This window comes from Cinclus cinclus, chromosome 8, assembly GCF_963662255.1.
Source record: "Cinclus cinclus chromosome 8, bCinCin1.1, whole genome shotgun sequence".
In the NCBI taxonomy this organism is placed as follows: domain Eukaryota; kingdom Metazoa; phylum Chordata; class Aves; order Passeriformes; family Cinclidae; genus Cinclus; species Cinclus cinclus.
The window spans coordinates 30,410,277-30,428,954 of NC_085053.1; the positions used below are offsets into that span (position 1 = coordinate 30,410,277).

The 18,678-nt window shown below is 50.3% G+C and overlaps 1 protein-coding gene across 1 annotated transcript in view; it reads right to left on the reverse strand.

Moving 5' to 3' along the window:
• Window positions 1–18,678, reverse strand: part of NEGR1 (neuronal growth regulator 1) — a 167,813-nt gene that overhangs the window by 87,443 nt on the left and 61,692 nt on the right. The window contains exon 2 of the mRNA XM_062497957.1: window positions 6,025–6,257. Coding sequence (XP_062353941.1) covers window positions 6,025–6,257 — 233 coding nt within the window. The remainder of the gene's footprint in view (window positions 1–6,024; window positions 6,258–18,678) is intronic.

The following is an 18,678-nucleotide window of genomic DNA, read 5'->3' on the forward strand; positions in this document are numbered from 1 at the left end:
TGCACAGCTCTGTCCCCAGCCCTGCTCCCCAGCTGCTGAATCCTGAGGGTGCTGTGCATTCCCAGAACCTTCCCAGGACACTGCTCCCTGTTTGCCAAGGCCAGGGCAGCTCCTCTGAGCCCATTCTTTTCCCTGGCAGAGCACAAGGTTGGTGAAGTGCTGCAGGTTGGAGCATTTCTCCTCTTCCTCTGCTTTTCCTGAGGAGCTCCTTGCCCTGTCCTGCCGATGGATTTGTTCCCTGAGCTGCTCAGCAGAGCTGGGACATCCCTGCCTGGCCATGGCTCAGGAGCTTTAGGGGGACCCTGGCACACCAGGAGCTGGTGCAGCAGCACTGCTGAGGCACAGCAGGGGCCAGGGACATAAATCACACAAATCAGGGCCTTCCACTGCTCAGGGGAACGAGCCCATCTCTCAGGCTGACAGGGATTTAAAGCAGGAGTAGACAAACTCACTGCACAATTCCTTCCCTCCTGCCTGGGAGAGGAGCAGCAGCAGATCCAGGAGTCTGCACAGGAGAGGAAGGCAGAGACAGCAGAACCCTCTGATATTAACTCCTCTGATATTAACTCCTCTGATATTAACTCTTCTGATACTAACTCCTCTGATATTAACTCCTCTGCCATGAACTCCTCTGCCATGAGCTCCTCTGCCATGTTCAAATGAGGCTGCCCTTGGATGAAGTAATTGCCCTTTAAAAAAGGGAATAACAATTTAAAATAACCCAACGGGTTGTGATCACTGCAATGTAAGATCATTCTAGAGGAATTCCACCATCCCAGAGCAGCACACTTCTCTGTGTTCGCCTCAATCCATGAAACCCCAGAGCCCAGGGCACAGAGCAGGCCCAGCCACCAGCCCCAGGTACATCCCCAGGCTGCATGCCCGTTCTTCCCAAAAACTCCACAGCCCCTGTCCCTCGGAAGGGTTTGGGATCCTTTTGGCAGCCTGGGGCTCCCAGGACATTCCCAGCTGAGCTGGATGGGTTTGTTTCATTCAGGTGGATTATTATTTTCTTTAACCTAAGCATTTTGGCGGGGAGTGATGATTTATTTTTTGCCTTATCCCATATTTTTTCCTCCTTCTGCGCCTGGCATTGCCGTGGAACACAAGAAGTTTCTGGAAGACCCTTTGGACTGTGCTGAAGGCACCTTTAGCCAGACCCTCAGGGGTCACCAACCATCCCACTCCACTTTAAATTCAGTGGAACAGAACCAGCACTCCTCAGCCCCAGGGGAAATGATCATTTCGCGTCCATTGTCCTCTGCCTGCAGATTCCGGGAGATGGAAATTCCAGGCTCCTAATGGAAATTCGGCTGCAGCCGTGACTAAAGCACCTCCAACGTGGCACAATGATGAGTTTCAGATGAGAGCAGCCCCGCTGCACTCCAGATAAAATATCCCCAATTTCCACCCCTGCAAATGAGATCACCTCCCAGCGCAAACATTTCCTGTGCCTTGAGCCTGGCAGAGCAGGGAAAAACCACCCCAACTTATTTCAGAGTGCGAGATCCCCCGCAGCTCCTGGAGGGACGAGTGTGGGAGGAATTTAATGAATGGGTAAAACCCAGAAATCCTGGAGAGAGCGCTGGGATCAGGCGCTGCCGGCACCTCAGTGGGAGCGGAGGCAGGAGGCAGTGCCAAGCCAAGGATGGGGCAGGGAGGAGCCTTTGGGGGTCTCTGTCACACCCCAAACCTCCCGTGCCTGCCCCCCCAACCAAAACTGCTTTTCCAAATCTTTTTCTCCCTGTGCTGAGCAGGGACAAGATGATAACAGGGGCTGGCACCAGCAAGTTAATTCTATAAAGAAAGCTGACACCCTGCTCGAGTGCTGGCAATTTAAAAGAGTAATGGATTGTCAGTTTTAGCTGGGAAGTGGTTGTTAGATGATTTTGAAGTCTTTTGCATATTTATTTTGTCCCACTTTAAATAAATTTGGGGAAGATTTATCTCGTTAGCTTCAAATGCAAGTCCCTCTTGGCCTGGCTGAGGAAACAAATTAGACTTTGCAAACATTGCAAAGACTAAATCAATACATTAATATTTAGGGGACATTAAGGGGGTTTATTAAACAGAAAAAGGGCCTAGAGTATTACTTTGGGAGCATTATACATGTTTAAATAAAAAACCCGAGGTTGTGGTTCCTGACTGAATCTATAAAAGGCATTTCCATGGATAACTGAATTATTTACAGCTCCCGTGTCGGGAGCAGATTCCTGCAGGGATGAGGTGGAGCTGGGAGGGCCCAGGAGCAGGGGCTGGGGCTGTCCCGGGTGTCCCCAGCCCGGCCAGGCTCAGACCCAGAGGAGATGCCAAGTGACTGATGGCAGCAGGGCTCTGTCCCTCGGTCCCTGCTTCGGGCACTGCTGGGCACGCAGAGAGGACAAGGAAGGGCAGCACACACGGGGGGACCTGGGCACGGGGGTGGCCCAGGGCTGGGATCTGCACCTGAAAGCCAAAGCAGTGACCTGTGCCAGCTGTGCACCCCCAGACCCAAACACAGCCCCAAAAACCCTGATCCAGATGAGCCAGAGGATCCTGGGGCTGTCCCTGATGGGGCTGGGGTCCCTTGGAGCCCCCTGTACCAGCCTCAGTGTCCCTGTTGGAATTGGGGTCTCTCTGATCCCCTGCTCTGTCCCTGTTGGAATTGGGGTCTCTCTGCTCCCCTGCTCTGTCCCTGTTGGAATTGGGGTCTCTCTGCTCCCCTGCTCTGTGTCCCTGTTGGGATTGGGGTCTCTCTGCTCCCCCGCTCTGTGTCCCTGTTGGAATTGGGGTCTCTCTGCTCCCCTGCTCAGTCCCAGTTGGGATTGGGGTCTCTCTGATCCCCTGTTCAGTCCCTGTTGGAACTGGGGTCTCTCTGATCCCCTGCTCTGTCCCTGTTGGAATTGGGGTCTCTCTGCTCCCCTGCTCTGTCCCTGTTGGAATTGGGGTCTCTCTGCTCCCCTGCTCAGTCCCTGTTGGGATTGGGGTCTCTCTGCTCCCCTGCTCAGTCCCTATTGGGAATGGGATCTCTCTGATCCCCTGCTCAGTCCCTGTTGGAACTGGGGTCTCTCTGATCCCCTGCTCAGTCCCTGTTGGAATTGGGGTCTCTCTGCTCCCCTGCTCTGTCCCTGTTGGAATTGGGATCTCTCTGATCCCCTGCTCAGTCCCTGTTGGAATTGGGGTCTTTCTGATCCCCTGCTCAGTCCCTGTTGGGATTGGGGTCTCTCTGATCCCCTGCTCTGTCCCTACTGTCCCAAACTCTGTCCCTGCTGTGCCCCAGGTGCAGCAGCATCTCTGTCCCTCCCCACTGGAGTGGCCCAGCCCCGATTCCTTCTCAAGGACAGGGGCAGATGTGGCTGCAGACTTTTGCAAACTGAAAGGAAAGCAGCTTGGAGAAGGCAATTTCGACTTTGGTAGAACAAATGTCAGACTGGAAATGGAAGAAAGTGCAATCTTTGGTAGAAAAATATTGAGCAATGGAGTGTGGCAAGAGGAAATTTGGGATTTTACTTTGCTGCGACAAACATCTGGTTTTTAAATCATCTGTAGCTCATGACTTTGCAGATCCAGCATCTGGCACTGAGGTAGATTGAGCTGATTACAAACTGCTGCCATAGAAACTTTCAAGTAATTATTTCATAATTCTCACTTCTTTTTAATGAGGTCACCGAAATTAACTTAACTAGATTATCTTGCTCTCTTTCATGCGTTTTTTCCTTCACAGATGTAAATTTGGGCTAAAGACACAAGTTCTATTTTCTTTTCCATCCAACATCTCCATTAATTTCCCTGCTGCAGGAAGGAGCAACTGCAACCTGCAGGAATGAGTAACAATGGCCGAGACTTGACCTGCTGGTGTCCTTAGGGAGCTGTGCTGGTTTTGGCACAGGGATTTATTTGGGAGCCCCAAACTCACCCCTCCAGCTCTGCCAGAGATTCCTGGTGGGCAGAGCCCCCCAGACCTGGGTGTTCCTGGAGTGAGAACTGATCCTGCTCCCCATGCCTGCCTCGCTGTGGGAATCTTTAACCCCTCCAAAGGTATTTCTTTTCTCCTGGGAGCACTGCCAGCCAAAGGGGCAGGGAGGAGCACGTTCCCAGGACAGCTCCTGGCTCTGTGAGTGTGGAAGGCTCACACACACCCCAAGGGAAGGAAGAACGAGGAGCTGTCTTTGGGTTTGGGTTTGCACAGCTTTTCACTGCAGTTCTTCCCTCTGGAGGCTGAAGATATTTGGGAGCTTAAGATGCGACCTAAGCCTTCCCTCATTTCCCCTGGGACACAAAGCAAACCCCTCTGGCTCCTCAGCAGAAGGATTTGTGCTCCTGAAGCACAGCCAGAGGGCTGGAAAGGGCTGAGACTGTTGCCCAAGGCTCCTTTTCTCTGGGATTCCCTCGGGGCTCATCGTTCATTCCCAGCGCCCAGGGAAGCCCCACACCTCTGACACAGCAGGTTTGATTCGGCCAAAGACTGCTTCGACATTCCTGCCCAAACAGAGGCTGTTCTCATCCTCAAATACCAAACTGGGGAGGCTTTTACAGAGAAACCTAAAGGTGCTCCCAGGATAACCCCTGGTGTCACCTCCTGACAATTCCTGGTGCAATTCCAGGATAACTCCTGGTGCCATCCCAGGATAACTCCTGGTGCCATCCCAGGATAATTCCTTGTTCCATTCCAGGATAACTCCTGGTGCCATCCCAGGATAACTCCTGGTGCCATCCCAGGATAATTCCTTGTTCCATTCCAGGATAACTCCTGGTGCCATCCCAGGATAACTCCTGGTTCCAAGGCAGGGTGCTGGAACAGCCCTCCCAGGCCACTGAGCCCACCTTGTCCCCAAAGCACTCAGTGTCACCTCCAGGAATTCCTGGGACACCTCCAGGGATGGGATCCAACCCTCCTGGGGCAGTTCCAGTCCCTGAGCACCCTTTCCATGGGGAAATTCCTGCTGCTGTCCACCCTGAGCTCCCCTGCCCAGCCTGGGCTGCTCCCTCTCCCCTGTCCCAAACCCAGCACTGACGGGTCCTGGTGCCTCTCCCAAAGGTCACAGAAAAGACTCGATGATATTTGAAAAAAACAGATCCACCGAGCTCAGAGCTCCAGCCCAGCAGCCCTGCAGGATCCCAGAGGTGCCATGGGAAGGGACACTTGCTTTGGGAGGTGGCTCACCCCGTTATTCCTAAAGGATTTCTGTCTGCCACACGGATTAATGGGGATTGCCAGTTCAACTCTTCTATATTCATTGCTGTATTACTCATAAAAATGCAAAAGAAAATGTTAATGATGATTGCACCAAAGACTAATAAGTTAAAGCCTTAGGTTATACTTTGCATTTCTGAGGATATAAATGCAATTGCTTAATAATTATGCATATTTTTAACTATTGAGTTATTATTTCTCTATATGCCTGTAGTTAGCCTAATTAATTTTAAGCTCCTGTTGATATATTTTACACATGCAATTAATTTCCAACTTGTTTTTTTAGCCCTTGCATGAGGGCATTAATTATTAGGGAGACAATCAAAACCAAGGATTGTTCACCCTGGAACAACACAATAAATACAAAATCCATGGGAAAACTGACACCAGAGCTGTGCAGTGCTGAGAGCAGGGAACTGTGTGGGGGGAAGAAGGAAGGAAGGAAGGATTCCAGGAAGGAAGGATTCCAGGAAGGAAGGAAGGAAGGAAGGAAGGATTCCAGGAAGGAAGGAAGGATTCCAGGAAGGAAGGATTCCAGGAAGGAAGGAAGGATTCCAGGAAGGAAGGATTCCAGGAAGGAAGGAAGGAAGGATTCCAGGAAGGAAGGAAGGAAGGATCCCACCTGCCCAGCCCAGGGCTCTTCCTGGGCATCTAAAACCTTTTACTTACTGAAATCACTTAAACCTCATTTTACTTCCTTATTCTAAAACTTTAACTTACACTCCCACTTTATGTATGAACTCCTTAACATGATTCAATCCATCCAAACGTTTTAATTCAATCTTTGCACTCGAATTTCTATCTGAGAAAGCTTCAGAGAAACTCTTAACTCGCACACTGCAGCCCCATACCTTGCACAGTCAGGTGCACCTGCATGGTCCTGGGGGTGTGCTGGGTCTGCACGGAGCAGGTGTAGGGTCCGTCATCCGTCACGTCCACGTCCTGGATCTGCAGGCTGTACTCCCTCCTGTTGGCCGTGGCGATGGACACGCGCGGATCCACCGACCACTTGTCACTGCCCGCGAAGATGATGCTGGAGCGGTTCAGCCAGGCCCCCTTGGAAGCTCCATCTTCCAGGTAACACCTGGGGGAAAAGGGAACGGTGGGCATGGAGCTGGAGGAGGTGCTAAATAAATGCCACTCGCTGCTGCGATGCTGGACTGAACTTTGCCAGAGCTGAGCTCACAGCAGGAATGATTTAACTCAGAATCATCCTGAACGCCAAAGCCCGGCTCACAAACATAATAACCACGGACAGATCTGGCTGCTCTGCTCTTCCTGCCCCCTTTTTCTGCTGGGAGCAGTAGGAGGAAAGCCTCAGTTATTCCTGACCGGGCTGGCCCAGCCATTGCTCCTGCAGCCTCAGCCCTGAGGGTCAGCACCACCCTGGGCTCCATGGAAAACTCCTGCCCTGCTCCTGAGGCACAGCCACCCTCTGCTGAGCTCAGGAACCAAGAGACTCTTCCCAGGAAAAACTGTCTGGGCATCAGAGGATCCAAACCAACTTCTCAGCGGCTCACGGAACCACAGGATCCCCAATGATTTGGGTGGGAAGGGACCTGACAGCCCATCCCATCCCATCCCATCCCATCCCATCCCATCCCATCCCATCCCATCCCATCCCACCCCTTGGGGGCTGGCAGTGAGGGGATGCCAGGACAGGGAGAAGAGGCAGGAGCAGCTTTGTTCCCTGAGCTGATGGAGGAGCCTGAGCCTGCCTGACGGAGCTGAGGGTATTCAGCCCTGGCTCCAGTTCCCACATCCAGCATGGGGAAAAGGCCAATGGAATAATGGGCAGAGGAAAACCTCTGTGGGCTCAGGGCTGGGAGCAGGGAACTGCATACCCAGGAGCCATCGAGAAGTGATGCTGTGGCACTGGGAACCTGCAGCTCTTCCTGTAAATTAACAGCTCTTCAGGAAATGGGGAGAACGAATCAGGTGAAATTCAGACTCACCCCCATGCCCACCTTGGAATTTAAGGCTTTGAAACAATTTTAAAAGCTGGAGGAAGGTAGTGAGGAGGAAAATACAAAGTGCAATAGACTAATGGGACATTTTTATTTTATAAAGAGCTTTCTACATGAAGGAAATCCAAGAGAAGAAGGGAATGCAATAGAGCTCATCCCTTTGATGAAACATTAAAATAGAACAACCATAGAAACTGGGGGAGAAAATGGTGATTTGGTGGCTTAAGCATCTGGCAGTATTGTCTAAGTGGAAAATGGCATTCCATTCAGGAGTAAGAAACTGGAAACATCAGGCTGAAATGGTTCAGAAACAAAGCACAAGAATAACCATTCATTTAATTAATGATCTCAACATTCAATCTGAAAGGGCTCTGAGAGAAGCTGTGGGATAAAAAATCCCCGTTTGTAGAGCAGAGAATTGGGATGTCACCGGGAAGTGGCACTTTGAGGTTGGGATCCCTGCAGGAGGATTTCTGTAGGGTCTGGTCCCATCCCGGGAAGGCAAGGAGCCTCTGTCAAAGCCCCGTGAGCGTTTTGAACTTGATTCTAATGAGCAGCAGGGTGGGCGAGGCACGGAAAGCTGCAGCTCACCCAGGTTTTTGTGCCACGTGCTTCCTTCCCTGGATTTCTGCAGCAGCTGGACCCAGTCCATGCCAGCAAAGCCCGAGGAGCTGTCGCTGCCCCTGGCTGCGTGCAAGGAGATGGGATTTAAGGTCCCCCCACCCCAAACCTCTCCGGGACTCCATGAATCACAGATCAGCATTTTTGTTTCAGTGATCATTTACCATTTCACTGATTGCACTCTCCCACTTTTACTTGGAAGGAAGCTTTAGCACTGGGAATTCTTCCCACAGGAGAGAAGAGGAGCCTCCTCCTCCTCTTCCTCCTCCTCCTCCTCCTCCTCCTCTCCCAGCACACAAACCCAGTACCACTTCACCCACTCCCCGCTCTCCCTGTGGCTTACCACAAAAATAAAAAAATAAAAACCAAACCAGCCTTCCTTAAAAAAGAATTCACAGAATCCCTGAGGCTGGGAAAGACCTCCAGGATCACAGGGTGGGATGGCTTTGAGGTCCTTCCCAACCTCACCCATCCTGGGACCCCCCCCAGACAAACTCCTTCACCCCAAAACTCCTTCACCCCAAAACTCCTACACCCCAAAGCTCCTTCACCCCCCCAGAGCTCTCCCCTGTCCCCTTTTCCCCAGCTCTGGGATTTAGACCTGCCCTGTTTTCCCACCGCACACGTGGCATGGGATGGATGAAGTGCACATTTACCCCTTGGAAGCAGCAATCAAATGATTCATCTCGGAAATGTTTTCCAATCTAACAAATTTAATCCCTCTCTGTTTGCAAATCACCCGCTCACTGCCGGGAACTCTCCTGCAGGACACTCCTGCTCCCACCTGAGCCTCTGGCCGTCAGAGGCTGCGCTGGATTTTTGCAGGGGAACAGAAATAAGGAAAACCCCGGATTTTTTCCTGTTTAAAGACAGGCTTGGCCTTTCCCCACCAAAGATTTGGAGTTTCCTAAGGAAGAGCAGCCCTTCCACACGGTCTGTGCGCCACTGAGCTTTGCTTCTCCTGCCTCGGGGCAGGGCAGTGATTCCAGCACAGCAGCTTTAACACAAATAATAACAACAAAACCCTTCCTGCAGCAATCTCTGGGAGATCATCCATTGAAAGGACGAGCTGCAGTAGAAATTGCAAATATCAGTGCCCTTCCCGTGCTTTTTCCACTCCTCTCTTTCCCTAAATTCTGTTTAAACTCCCTGCACATCACAGAAGTGCTTCCTGCAGTGTAATTTTTTAAAATCTATGCATTGAACCAATTGTTCTTGGCGATTAATAATAATACTGCAGCACAACTAAAGTAAGCATAACAGTCATTAAATAAAAGTGACTTTTGCTCTTTTTACCTTCCCATGGCTTGGAAAAGTATTGATGAAACCATAGCTGAACTCAGCAGAGAATTCTTCTATATTTAAATTTAGAAGATTATAAAAAAGCACAATTTCTTTTTTAACTGATGATTGTAATCAGAAATTCCCCACACAACAAGCATAAAAAATAGATTTTAATGTTAACTGTCATACACGGCTGAGGGCACTTTATTATTTTTCCAATCATTATTAATAGGGATGATCTTCTGTAATTTGTAAGTACAGAAAAATATAGTCTCACCCAGCTTCCCTCAAGTTTTTAATCCTCTTTTTTTAATGCCTCCCACTTTCCCAGCTCTCTAGTCCATTATTCCACCGTAATTAAAACAGAGATCCATTAATCTTTGCAAAAACCAGTTCTTCCAGTTGTTTAATTAAAACTGCACGGGGCTGTGCTCCGGGAGCCTCCCTGGTGCAGCTCCCAGTCCCGAGCATCTCTTGGGGACGGTGGCACCGAACGCACCTTCCCAGCCCCCCCCCAGAAACCCCAAACCCTCCGGGAAATCTGCCCTGCCTGGGGTGGCCCAGGGCGAGTGGGGATTGAGGAGGAGCAGCTCCAAGGATCCCACAGGGATTTCAGTCCTGTCCCCCTGCACAGCCCCACCCGGCAGCAAACTTGGCATTTCCTGCAGGTCCCGCAAGCCCCGGGCTCTGTTTGGTGCCCTGAGCCATCCCTTGGTGTCCCGCTGCCCTGTCCCCCCTGCCCCCAGCATAATCCCATCGATATTTGCTGATCCACGGATTTCACCTCCTTCCCCAGCGTTGCTGGCTAGTTAGCACAATTAACCTCCCTGCCTGCTCCTGCAGCACCTCCAGTGCTCCAGAGAACCCAGGGATGGTTTATCGGCCGTGGGAACTGCCGGATTCCAGCTGCCTGTGGGTGGGACACGAGGGGAGCAGGACAGAGCCCAGGGATGGTGGATGGGGCGGAGCGGGGGGACCCTGCGCACCGGGCACCTCCAGCTGCTGCATTTTATAAAACCCCATCTGCCTGCACATAGCCAGGGATTAATCCCTGCATCCGAAACCCTCTGGACAGAAATCCAGGCCAATAGCAGTAATTGAGAGCCAAAGTGCTTGTTCCTCTGCAAGATCCGGAATGGAATTTTCCCTCCAGCTGATGCCATGTGACCTTCAACCTCTGTGGCTTCCACCCTCAGCACCTGCCAGTCCATCCACGCCAGGATAAAGCCCATTTTCCCAAGGATTTCCACATTCCTAGGGGTTTCCACCTTCCCAAGGATTTCCACCTTCCCAAGGATTTCCACCTTCCCAGGGGTTTCCACCTTCCCAAGGGTTTCCACCTTCCCAGGGGTTTCCACCTTCCCAAGGGTTTCCACCTTCCCAAGGATTGCCACCTTCCCAGGGGTTTCCACCTTCCCAAGGGTTTCCACCTTCCCAGGGGTTTCCACCTTCCCAAGGATTTCCACCTTCCCAGGGGTTTCCTGACACACAGCTCCCAGCCAAGCCCTCAGTGGGAGTTTCCCTCCAGCCACCAGGAAATGGATTTGTCCCCATGGCAGGACAGACAAACTGCTGCTGCCACAACTGCAAAACATTCATTTGTTGTTTTTAATTATACAAAAATATTCCCCCCCTTTCACGGATGCATTTTCATACTAAAATGGGCAAACACTGCAGTGCAATGCTCAGAATTTTTAGTCATTAATCACTTCATGGGAGCCCATACTATTTTGTCTTTGAAGGCTCAGAAATAATATCCCACACCACTGTTGGTGTGAGAGCCTTGGTTTCAGCTTCGGAGAGTATCTCCCAAATTCTCCACATTAATTGAAATATTAAAAAGAGTCTGGCTTCTGCATTTGATATCTATTAATTCCTGTAGATTTATGATAGAGAAACACTGACTTCCAGAAATGACAAAGAAGATATTGCCAATGCAGGAAAGTAAGGAAACAATTCATCACATGGCTTTGCCTTTATGGTTTTACACTTTTCCTAAGGGAAAGGGGTCCTGGAAAATTTGGGAGCTGATTGTGTTTATTTTATAGCACTACCAAAATCAGAGGTGTTTTCTGGCTCTTTTTTTATCACACAACACTGAGACACAAACAGAAAGGAATAAAAATCACCATAAGCTCTTAGACCACAGCAAGGCAAAGGTCTGGAGAATGAGAAAACATTTCCTGTTACTTCCCAAATTTCCAATATCCCAGCGTGTTCCTGAGGGGTTTCAGCAGCCAGAAATCCCCAGCTGGATCAGAGCAGCCATGAAGCACCTTCATTTCAGCTTTGGAACACTTGCACTGCTCCTTCTCTTTAATTCCCCAAGGAGAGCCAGGCTCGCCCAGCCAGTGGCTGTGCCCAGACCCCGAGGGCTGCCAGGGGCTGGGGCAGGGGGGCTGCGTGCCCAGGGTGCCCCAAACCTGGGAATGGCCCGAGTGGCACGGCACAGACCTGCTCAGGAGAAATCCAAACCTGTTCCTGCTGCACTCCTGCACTGCTGCGCTCCTGTGCTGGGCTCACTTAGGGGATGGGGCAGGGACAGCACAGGGCAGGGACAGCACAGGGAAGGGACAGCACAGGGAAGGGACAGCACAGGGCAGGGACAGCACAGGGAAGGGACAGAACAGGGAAGGGACAGCACAGGGCAGGGACAGCACAGGGCAGGGACAGCACAGGGAAGGGACAGAACAGAGCAGGGACAGAACAGGGCAGGGACAGCACAGGGAAGGGACAGAACAGAGCAGGGACAGAACAGGGCAGGGACAGCACAGGGCAGGGACAGCACAGGGCAGGGACAGCACAGGGAAGGGACAGAACAGGGAAGGGACAGCACAGGGCAGGGACAGCACAGGGAAGGGACAGAACAGGGCAGGGACAGAACAGGGCAGGGACAGCACAGGGAAGGGGCAGCACAGGGAAGGGACAGCACAGGGCAGGGACAGAACAGGGCAGGGACAGAACAGGGCAGGGACAGCACAGGGCAGGGACAGCACAGGGAAGGGGCAGCAGAGCTGCCTCAGGCTGGGGAGAAATGGTGAAGCGTCACCTCCAGGAATTGCTGGGACAACTCCAGGGCACTCCAACCCTCCCTGGGCAGTTCCAATCCCTGACCACCCTTTCCATGGGGAAATTCTGCTGGTGTCCACCCTGAGCCTCCCCTGGCCCAGCCTGAGGCCGTTCCCTCTGCTCCTGTCCCTGTTCCCTGGAGCAGATCCCAAATCCCCCCGGCTGTCCCCTCCTGTCAGGGAGTTGTGCAGAGCCACGAGGTCCCCCATGAGCCTCCTTTTCTCCAGGCTGAGCCCCTTTCCAGCTCCCTCAGGAATTCTCCAGCCGTTTCCCAGCTCCATTCCCTGCCCTGGACACGCTGCAGCCCCTCAGGGTCAGTTTTGTCCTGAGGGACCCAGGACTGGACCCAGGATTTGAGGTGAGGTCTCAGCAGTGCCAGCACAGGGGGGAGCAGAGGGAGGAAAAGCTGCAGGCAGAGCTGTGGCTGCTCCTGCTCCTCAGCAGAGCTGGGGGATGTTCACCTCTCCTTTCCCTGCTGCTGCTGCTGCCCAAGCTCCAGGGATTTCTCAATATTCTCATTATTCTTGCTCTTCCCAGTGTTCTCCCTGAAAAAGGCTTTTGTGGCTATCAAAGCTTAATAAAAAAAAAAAAAAAAGACCTTTCCAGGTGCAAACAGGTTGGGTTTCCCAACCTCCTCATAATAATATCTCCAGTGTGAGTGGGGAGGACAGACAGGAGGGAGATAATTGTGTGCTGGGCCACGTCCTTTATCGGATCAGCCTTGACCTGGGACCCTTCCCTGAGCAGGGGATGCCAACCCTGCCCCACAGCTCCTCCAGGCTGGTTTAAATAAAATAATAGAGTTAATGACAGAAGCAAAACTACCTGGAGAGGTGTAATTCATCACGGCGTGTTCCATGCCATTATCTTAAAAACATCCAGTGTAGTAATCACTTGAAGGAGTGATAACACATAATTGTGTGTTCTCCGAAATTATAGGTGAATGGGAGTTGCAGCTAATGAGAGCCAAATAGCAGCTCAGGAGCTGCAGTGATTACAGCAGATGTGGTGATGAATGCATTTATTATTGGGCTACTGCAAAGCTTTTTATAGCAGAGACAGCACGTTTATAAATAAATAAGCGGCCCCAGAGGTAGAACACGTGTGGCCAAGCAGCTCTGCTCCCAGCCTGCAGCTTCTGCTGCAGAAATGCTCCAGGCTGGCTGCAAGCAAACCAAAGGAGTGCAGATCCCACCCAGACACTTCCAGGCGCGGGGCCCACGCTCTGCTGTGTCAGCGTTCCAAAGGATGCGCTGCTGGAGCTTTGGGAAGCCAAATGAAAAGGTTCAGGAGCGGCGTCTGATATTTCACAAACCCCAGCTCGCTCTGCAGCTGCTCCTCCCCAGCAGTGCGAGCTCTGGGACCACCCTGCTGCCCCTGCACGGAGGGGATTCAGCCGCCAGGCAGAGCAGGAGCAGCTCCTGCTGCTGGAGGCTGTGCCCGCAGCCCAGAGCAGGGTCCTGCCCCAGGATCTCTGCAGATCCCTGCTCCCCGGAGTGTCCCCCGCAGTCACCAGATGACAATGGATGTCACACGGTGACTGCTGGCACACACGATTGCTCCTGCAATCCCATTTTTGTCAGAATATTTCAGGAGCAATCTCCAACCCCCGGCGGAATGAAAACAAAATTTCCGAATACCAAAGGCTCCCATGAAATAGAATTGCCTGCCCAAACTCGTGACTGAATGACTCGATTTGTCTCCCTTCTACCAGGGTTGATCCATGATTTCATCTGGGCCTATCTCCCGGAACATTTACTTTGTTGATATACCACCGGTTGGAATATTAGTGATAAATAATAAAAGAAGGCAAATTTAATTGTGCTGCAGTCTCTCACTACAATGAATCTTTCAGGAGAATCACAATGATCTCTTGATTTACAAGAGCAGGAACTGGTTGTGGATGGATGATGTAAATACAGGGACTTGGCACAGATGGCTCAGGCTGTGTTTGCCAGCAGCAGTCAGATTTTTGGATGAACCTCCCAGCTGCTTGCTCCAGACTAATGCATTATTAATAACACAACTGAACAGCCCCGGGGAGGGGGGGCAGATCCTGGGGGGGAGGAGCCCCCTGGACCAGCTGGGATGGGGAGGGGTCCCATGGATGGATGGGGAGGGGTCCAGGGATGGAAAAGGATCCTGGGGATGGATGGGGAGGGGACACAATCACTGAGCACCTAAACCATCACTGACCACCCAAACAAATGCTGAGAACCTCAACAGGAAGCACCTAAATAAACATTGAGCACTTAAACGCTGAGCACTCTAAATATTCTTGAGCACTTAAGCAAACATGGAGCACCTAAATAATCCTTGAACACCCAAACTAACACGGAGCACCTAAACAATGAGCACTTCAACAATTATTGACCACCCAAACAAACACTGAGCACTTAAACAAACATTGAGCACCCAAACATTGAGCACCTAAACACTGAGCACCTATACAAACATCGAGCACTTAAATATTGAGCACCTAAGTGATCACTGAGCACTAAACAAACACTGAGCACCCAAACATCCATCACTTAAACACAGAACACCTAAATAAACATTGAGCACTTAAACATTGATCACTTAAAAATCCTCGAGCACCTAAGTAAACATGGAGCACTTAAACCATCATTGACCACCCAAACAAACTCTGAGCACCCAAACAAACACTGAGTACTTAAATACTGAGCACTTAAACAAACACTGAGCACCCAAACATCCATCACTTAAACACAGAACACCTAAATAAACATTGAGCACTTAAACATGGAGCACTTAAAAAATCCTTGAGCACTTAAGTAAACATTGAGCACTTAAATGATCACTGATCACCCAAACACTGAGCACCCAAACTAACACTGAGCACTTAAATATTGAGCACTTAAACAGTCATTGACCACCCAAACAATCACTGAACACCCAAACACTGAGCACTTAAACAACCCTTGAACACCCAAACTAACACTGAGCACACAAATATTGACCACTTAAACAATCATTGAGCACACAAACAAACATTGAGCACCTAAACAAATTCTGAGCATCCAAACAAACACTGAGCACTTACATACTGAGCACCTAAATGATCACTGAAATTCCAAACTAACCCTGAGCACCTAAACAAACACTGAGCACCTAAAGAATCATCAAGCACCTAAACAATCATTGAACATTTAAACACTGACCACCTAAACAATCATTAAACATCTGAACACTGAGCACCTAAACAATCATTGAACATCTGAACACTGAGCACCTAAACAATCACTGAACATATAAATATTGAGCACCTAAAGAATCATTGAACATATAAATATTGAGCACCTAAAGAATCATTGAAGATCTGAACACTGAGCACCTAAACAACCACTCAGCACCTAATCAAACCTGAGCCCCCAGCAATCCCTCACTTCCCCTGTGTGTTTGGAACTGGTTTTACAGCTCCTGGGAAAGCCATTGGTGCCCTGGAGTCCCTTCCCAGCTGATTCCCCTCCTGCACTGCTCAGGCACTGACAACATTTGCACAACGCAGTGCTCCAAGGGGCTGCTCTGGAGCCGTTCCCTTCAGCACCTCACCTAGAAAAAGCTTTTTAATAGCAACAACCAGTGGGAAATCTCTCCCCTTTTCATGCTTTGCCTTTGAAGAAAACGTACCCAGTCTCCTCATTCATGTTCAAAATAAGTTCGTTGTTCATTTTACTTGTAAAAGAAAGGGGAAGATAGAATCCCATCTTTTGAAATGTAACAGTTTCCCACCAGAAGAGACTTTTATAAACTGTATTGGTTATTGGTTATTGGTCATTGGTTATTGTTTATTGGTCACTGGTCATTGGTCATTGGTTATTGGTTATTGGTCATTGGTCATTGGTTATTGGTCATTGGTTATTGGTTATTGGGCATTGGGCATTGGTCATTGGTTATTGGTTATTGTTCATTGGTCATTGGTCATTGGTCATTGGTCATTGGTCATTGGTTATTGGTTATTGTTCATTGGTCATTGGTCATTGGTCATTGGTTATTGGTTATTGGTTATTGTTCATTGGTCATTGGTCATTGGTTATTGGTTATTGGTCATTGGTTATTGGTCATCTCTCTGTGAGGTGTGGTAGGATGCTGAGTGTGTTAACAGGTGGGAACAATGCCAAAATCACACTGGGAAACACAACAACACACATTAAAGTTCATATTTATGTTAAATATCTGCAAACTTTGCATTATTTGAGATTAAATTGTGGAATAGTCCCTGTCCCTGCTGTCCTCAGGTCCCCATTCCTGCTGTCCTTAACCCCATTTCCCCTAACCCCATTCCTGCTGTCCCCTAACCCCATTCCTGCTCTCCCCTACCCCCATTTCCCCTAAGCTCATCCCTGCAGAACTCCAACCCCCTCCCCTCACCCCATTCTGTCCATCCTTCCCCCCATCCTCCAGCCCTCCCAGTTCGTGCCAGGCTAGAACACCCCGGAGGAGAAATGGGAATTTTGCTCTGAAAAGAGCTGCACACCAACATCCCCACACTAATTATTCATCCCCCCAGCTATTTGTCGGGGATTATTTAAATTATCAGGGAGATCTGCTGCCTTCCCCAGCTCCCTGGGCTCAGCAGGCAGAGCTGGGCTGCACCCACAGCACCAGCACCAGCGTTTGCTCCTGCTCCGGAACAAAATGCACCTGGCAGGAAGGAATTCCACTGAGTTCTTAAGGGAAGCTGAACTTGGGGCTGGGAGAGAGGAGAAATCAAACAAAACAAGATATTTTCTGCTTTGAGCAGCAATAATTGAAACTACGAGGTGGAACCTGGCTGTGACATTTGCAAAGACTGACTTCATTAAAACCAGCTCCATTCCCAGGATTGCTAATCCACGTCTCCTGCTCCCTCCCAGACAAATGCTCTGGCTCTTCCAGGAGCTTTAGCCATGTTCCAGCTGTTCCCTGCGGCTTCGAGCTGCCCTTGGATTCCTGGGTTTCCTTTTGTGTGCTGGTGTCATCCAGGCAGCAGCTGGGGCAGGAGACAGGGGTGCTCTGGGATGGAGGCATCCAGGAATCCTTGGTGTCCCTGGGCACAGAGTCCATGGCAGAGGCACCAACTCTGCTCCCACATCACAGCCCGTGCTCTGCCAGCCCTGGGCCAGCCCGAGATTTGGCTTTTGTACTGAACTGGAGCAGGGATTTTACTCTGTTATAAGCAATTATCACAGAATCCCAGACTGGTTTGGATTGGAATGGATTTTAAATCATCCCATTCCCACCCCTGCCATGGCAGGGACACCTCCCACTGTCCCAGGCTGCTCCAGCCCCAATGTCCAACCTGGTCTTGGGCACTGCCAGGGATCCAGGGCTGGTGTGGGCACCCTGTGCCAGTCCCGATAATTTACTTTTATGTAAGAATAAGTATCAAAGACTCTCCTCTAACAATTGGAAAAGAGAAAAGATCCAGGGTGACCCAACTGTGGCCTTCCAGCAGCTGAAGGAGCTACAGGTCATTTGGAAAGAGGCTGCTCACAAGGGACAAGGGGGAAGGACAGGGATGGATGTGATATAGGGCAGGAATTGTTCCCTGGCAGGGTGGGCAGGGGCTGGGATGGAATTCCCAGAGCAGCTGTGGCTGCCCCTGGATCCCTGGAGTGTCCAAGGCCAGGCTGGAGCAGCCTGGGACAGTGGAAGGTGTCCCTGGAATGCCACTGGGTGGGATTTAAGGTCCCTTCCAACCCTGCTCAATCTGGGATTCTGTGGAAATGACACAAAATCACCTCAAGAGCTCGAAGCCCGAGAATTCCCACACGAATATCCCCCACATCTCCTCAAGCAGCCTTGTCCTAATTGTCCTCATATTTGCTGTCCAGAAATTTAATTTCATGTAGTTCTTTAGTCGTGTGTCAACACATCTCAAATTCCTGTAATATTTGTTCTCCTGCTTTGGATAACCTTGTCAATCTTAATTAGAGCTGAGGGGAGGCAAATAGAATTGGCTGCGAGGCTCCAGATGAGACTCCCTTTGTTCAACATGCTGCTGGAACCTATTCCAGCCTCCTGATGCTCCCAAGCATTTGAAGTGCTGCTGCCCACTGTGCAGACACTCATTTGAGCTCTCAGCCCCATTTATTTATTTCGATTGCAACCTATGAGACAGAAAGTAGCACAATTCTCAGATTCTGGCTGCCCTTGACAAATAATTAAAACTGCAATTCCCCAAATTGTCAGAGAGCACCAACACATCCCAAACTTTTCCTCTGCAAAAAAAACCTGACAAGTGTCATGGGACAGGACTGGACAGAGAGGGGAAGATACAGAGAAGCCATTTTCAAACCTCTCCAGTGTTTCATAGTGTTGAGCCATTGCCTGTGTCTTTCTTTCACTTAAAGGACATTCAGAATTCATAATTAAGATTCAAATTCTGTGCTTCAGGAGTGCCACACTAAGAATCCTTATCTCAATCCTTATCACTGGTGCCCCCCACATCCCTTTTCTCAAACCCCAGTGCTGCTCATCCCTCCTGTCCTGTCCCTCCCTGGCATTCCCTGATGCTCCTGGAGGTTCCTGCAGCTCTCCAGACACAGCTGTCACCATTCC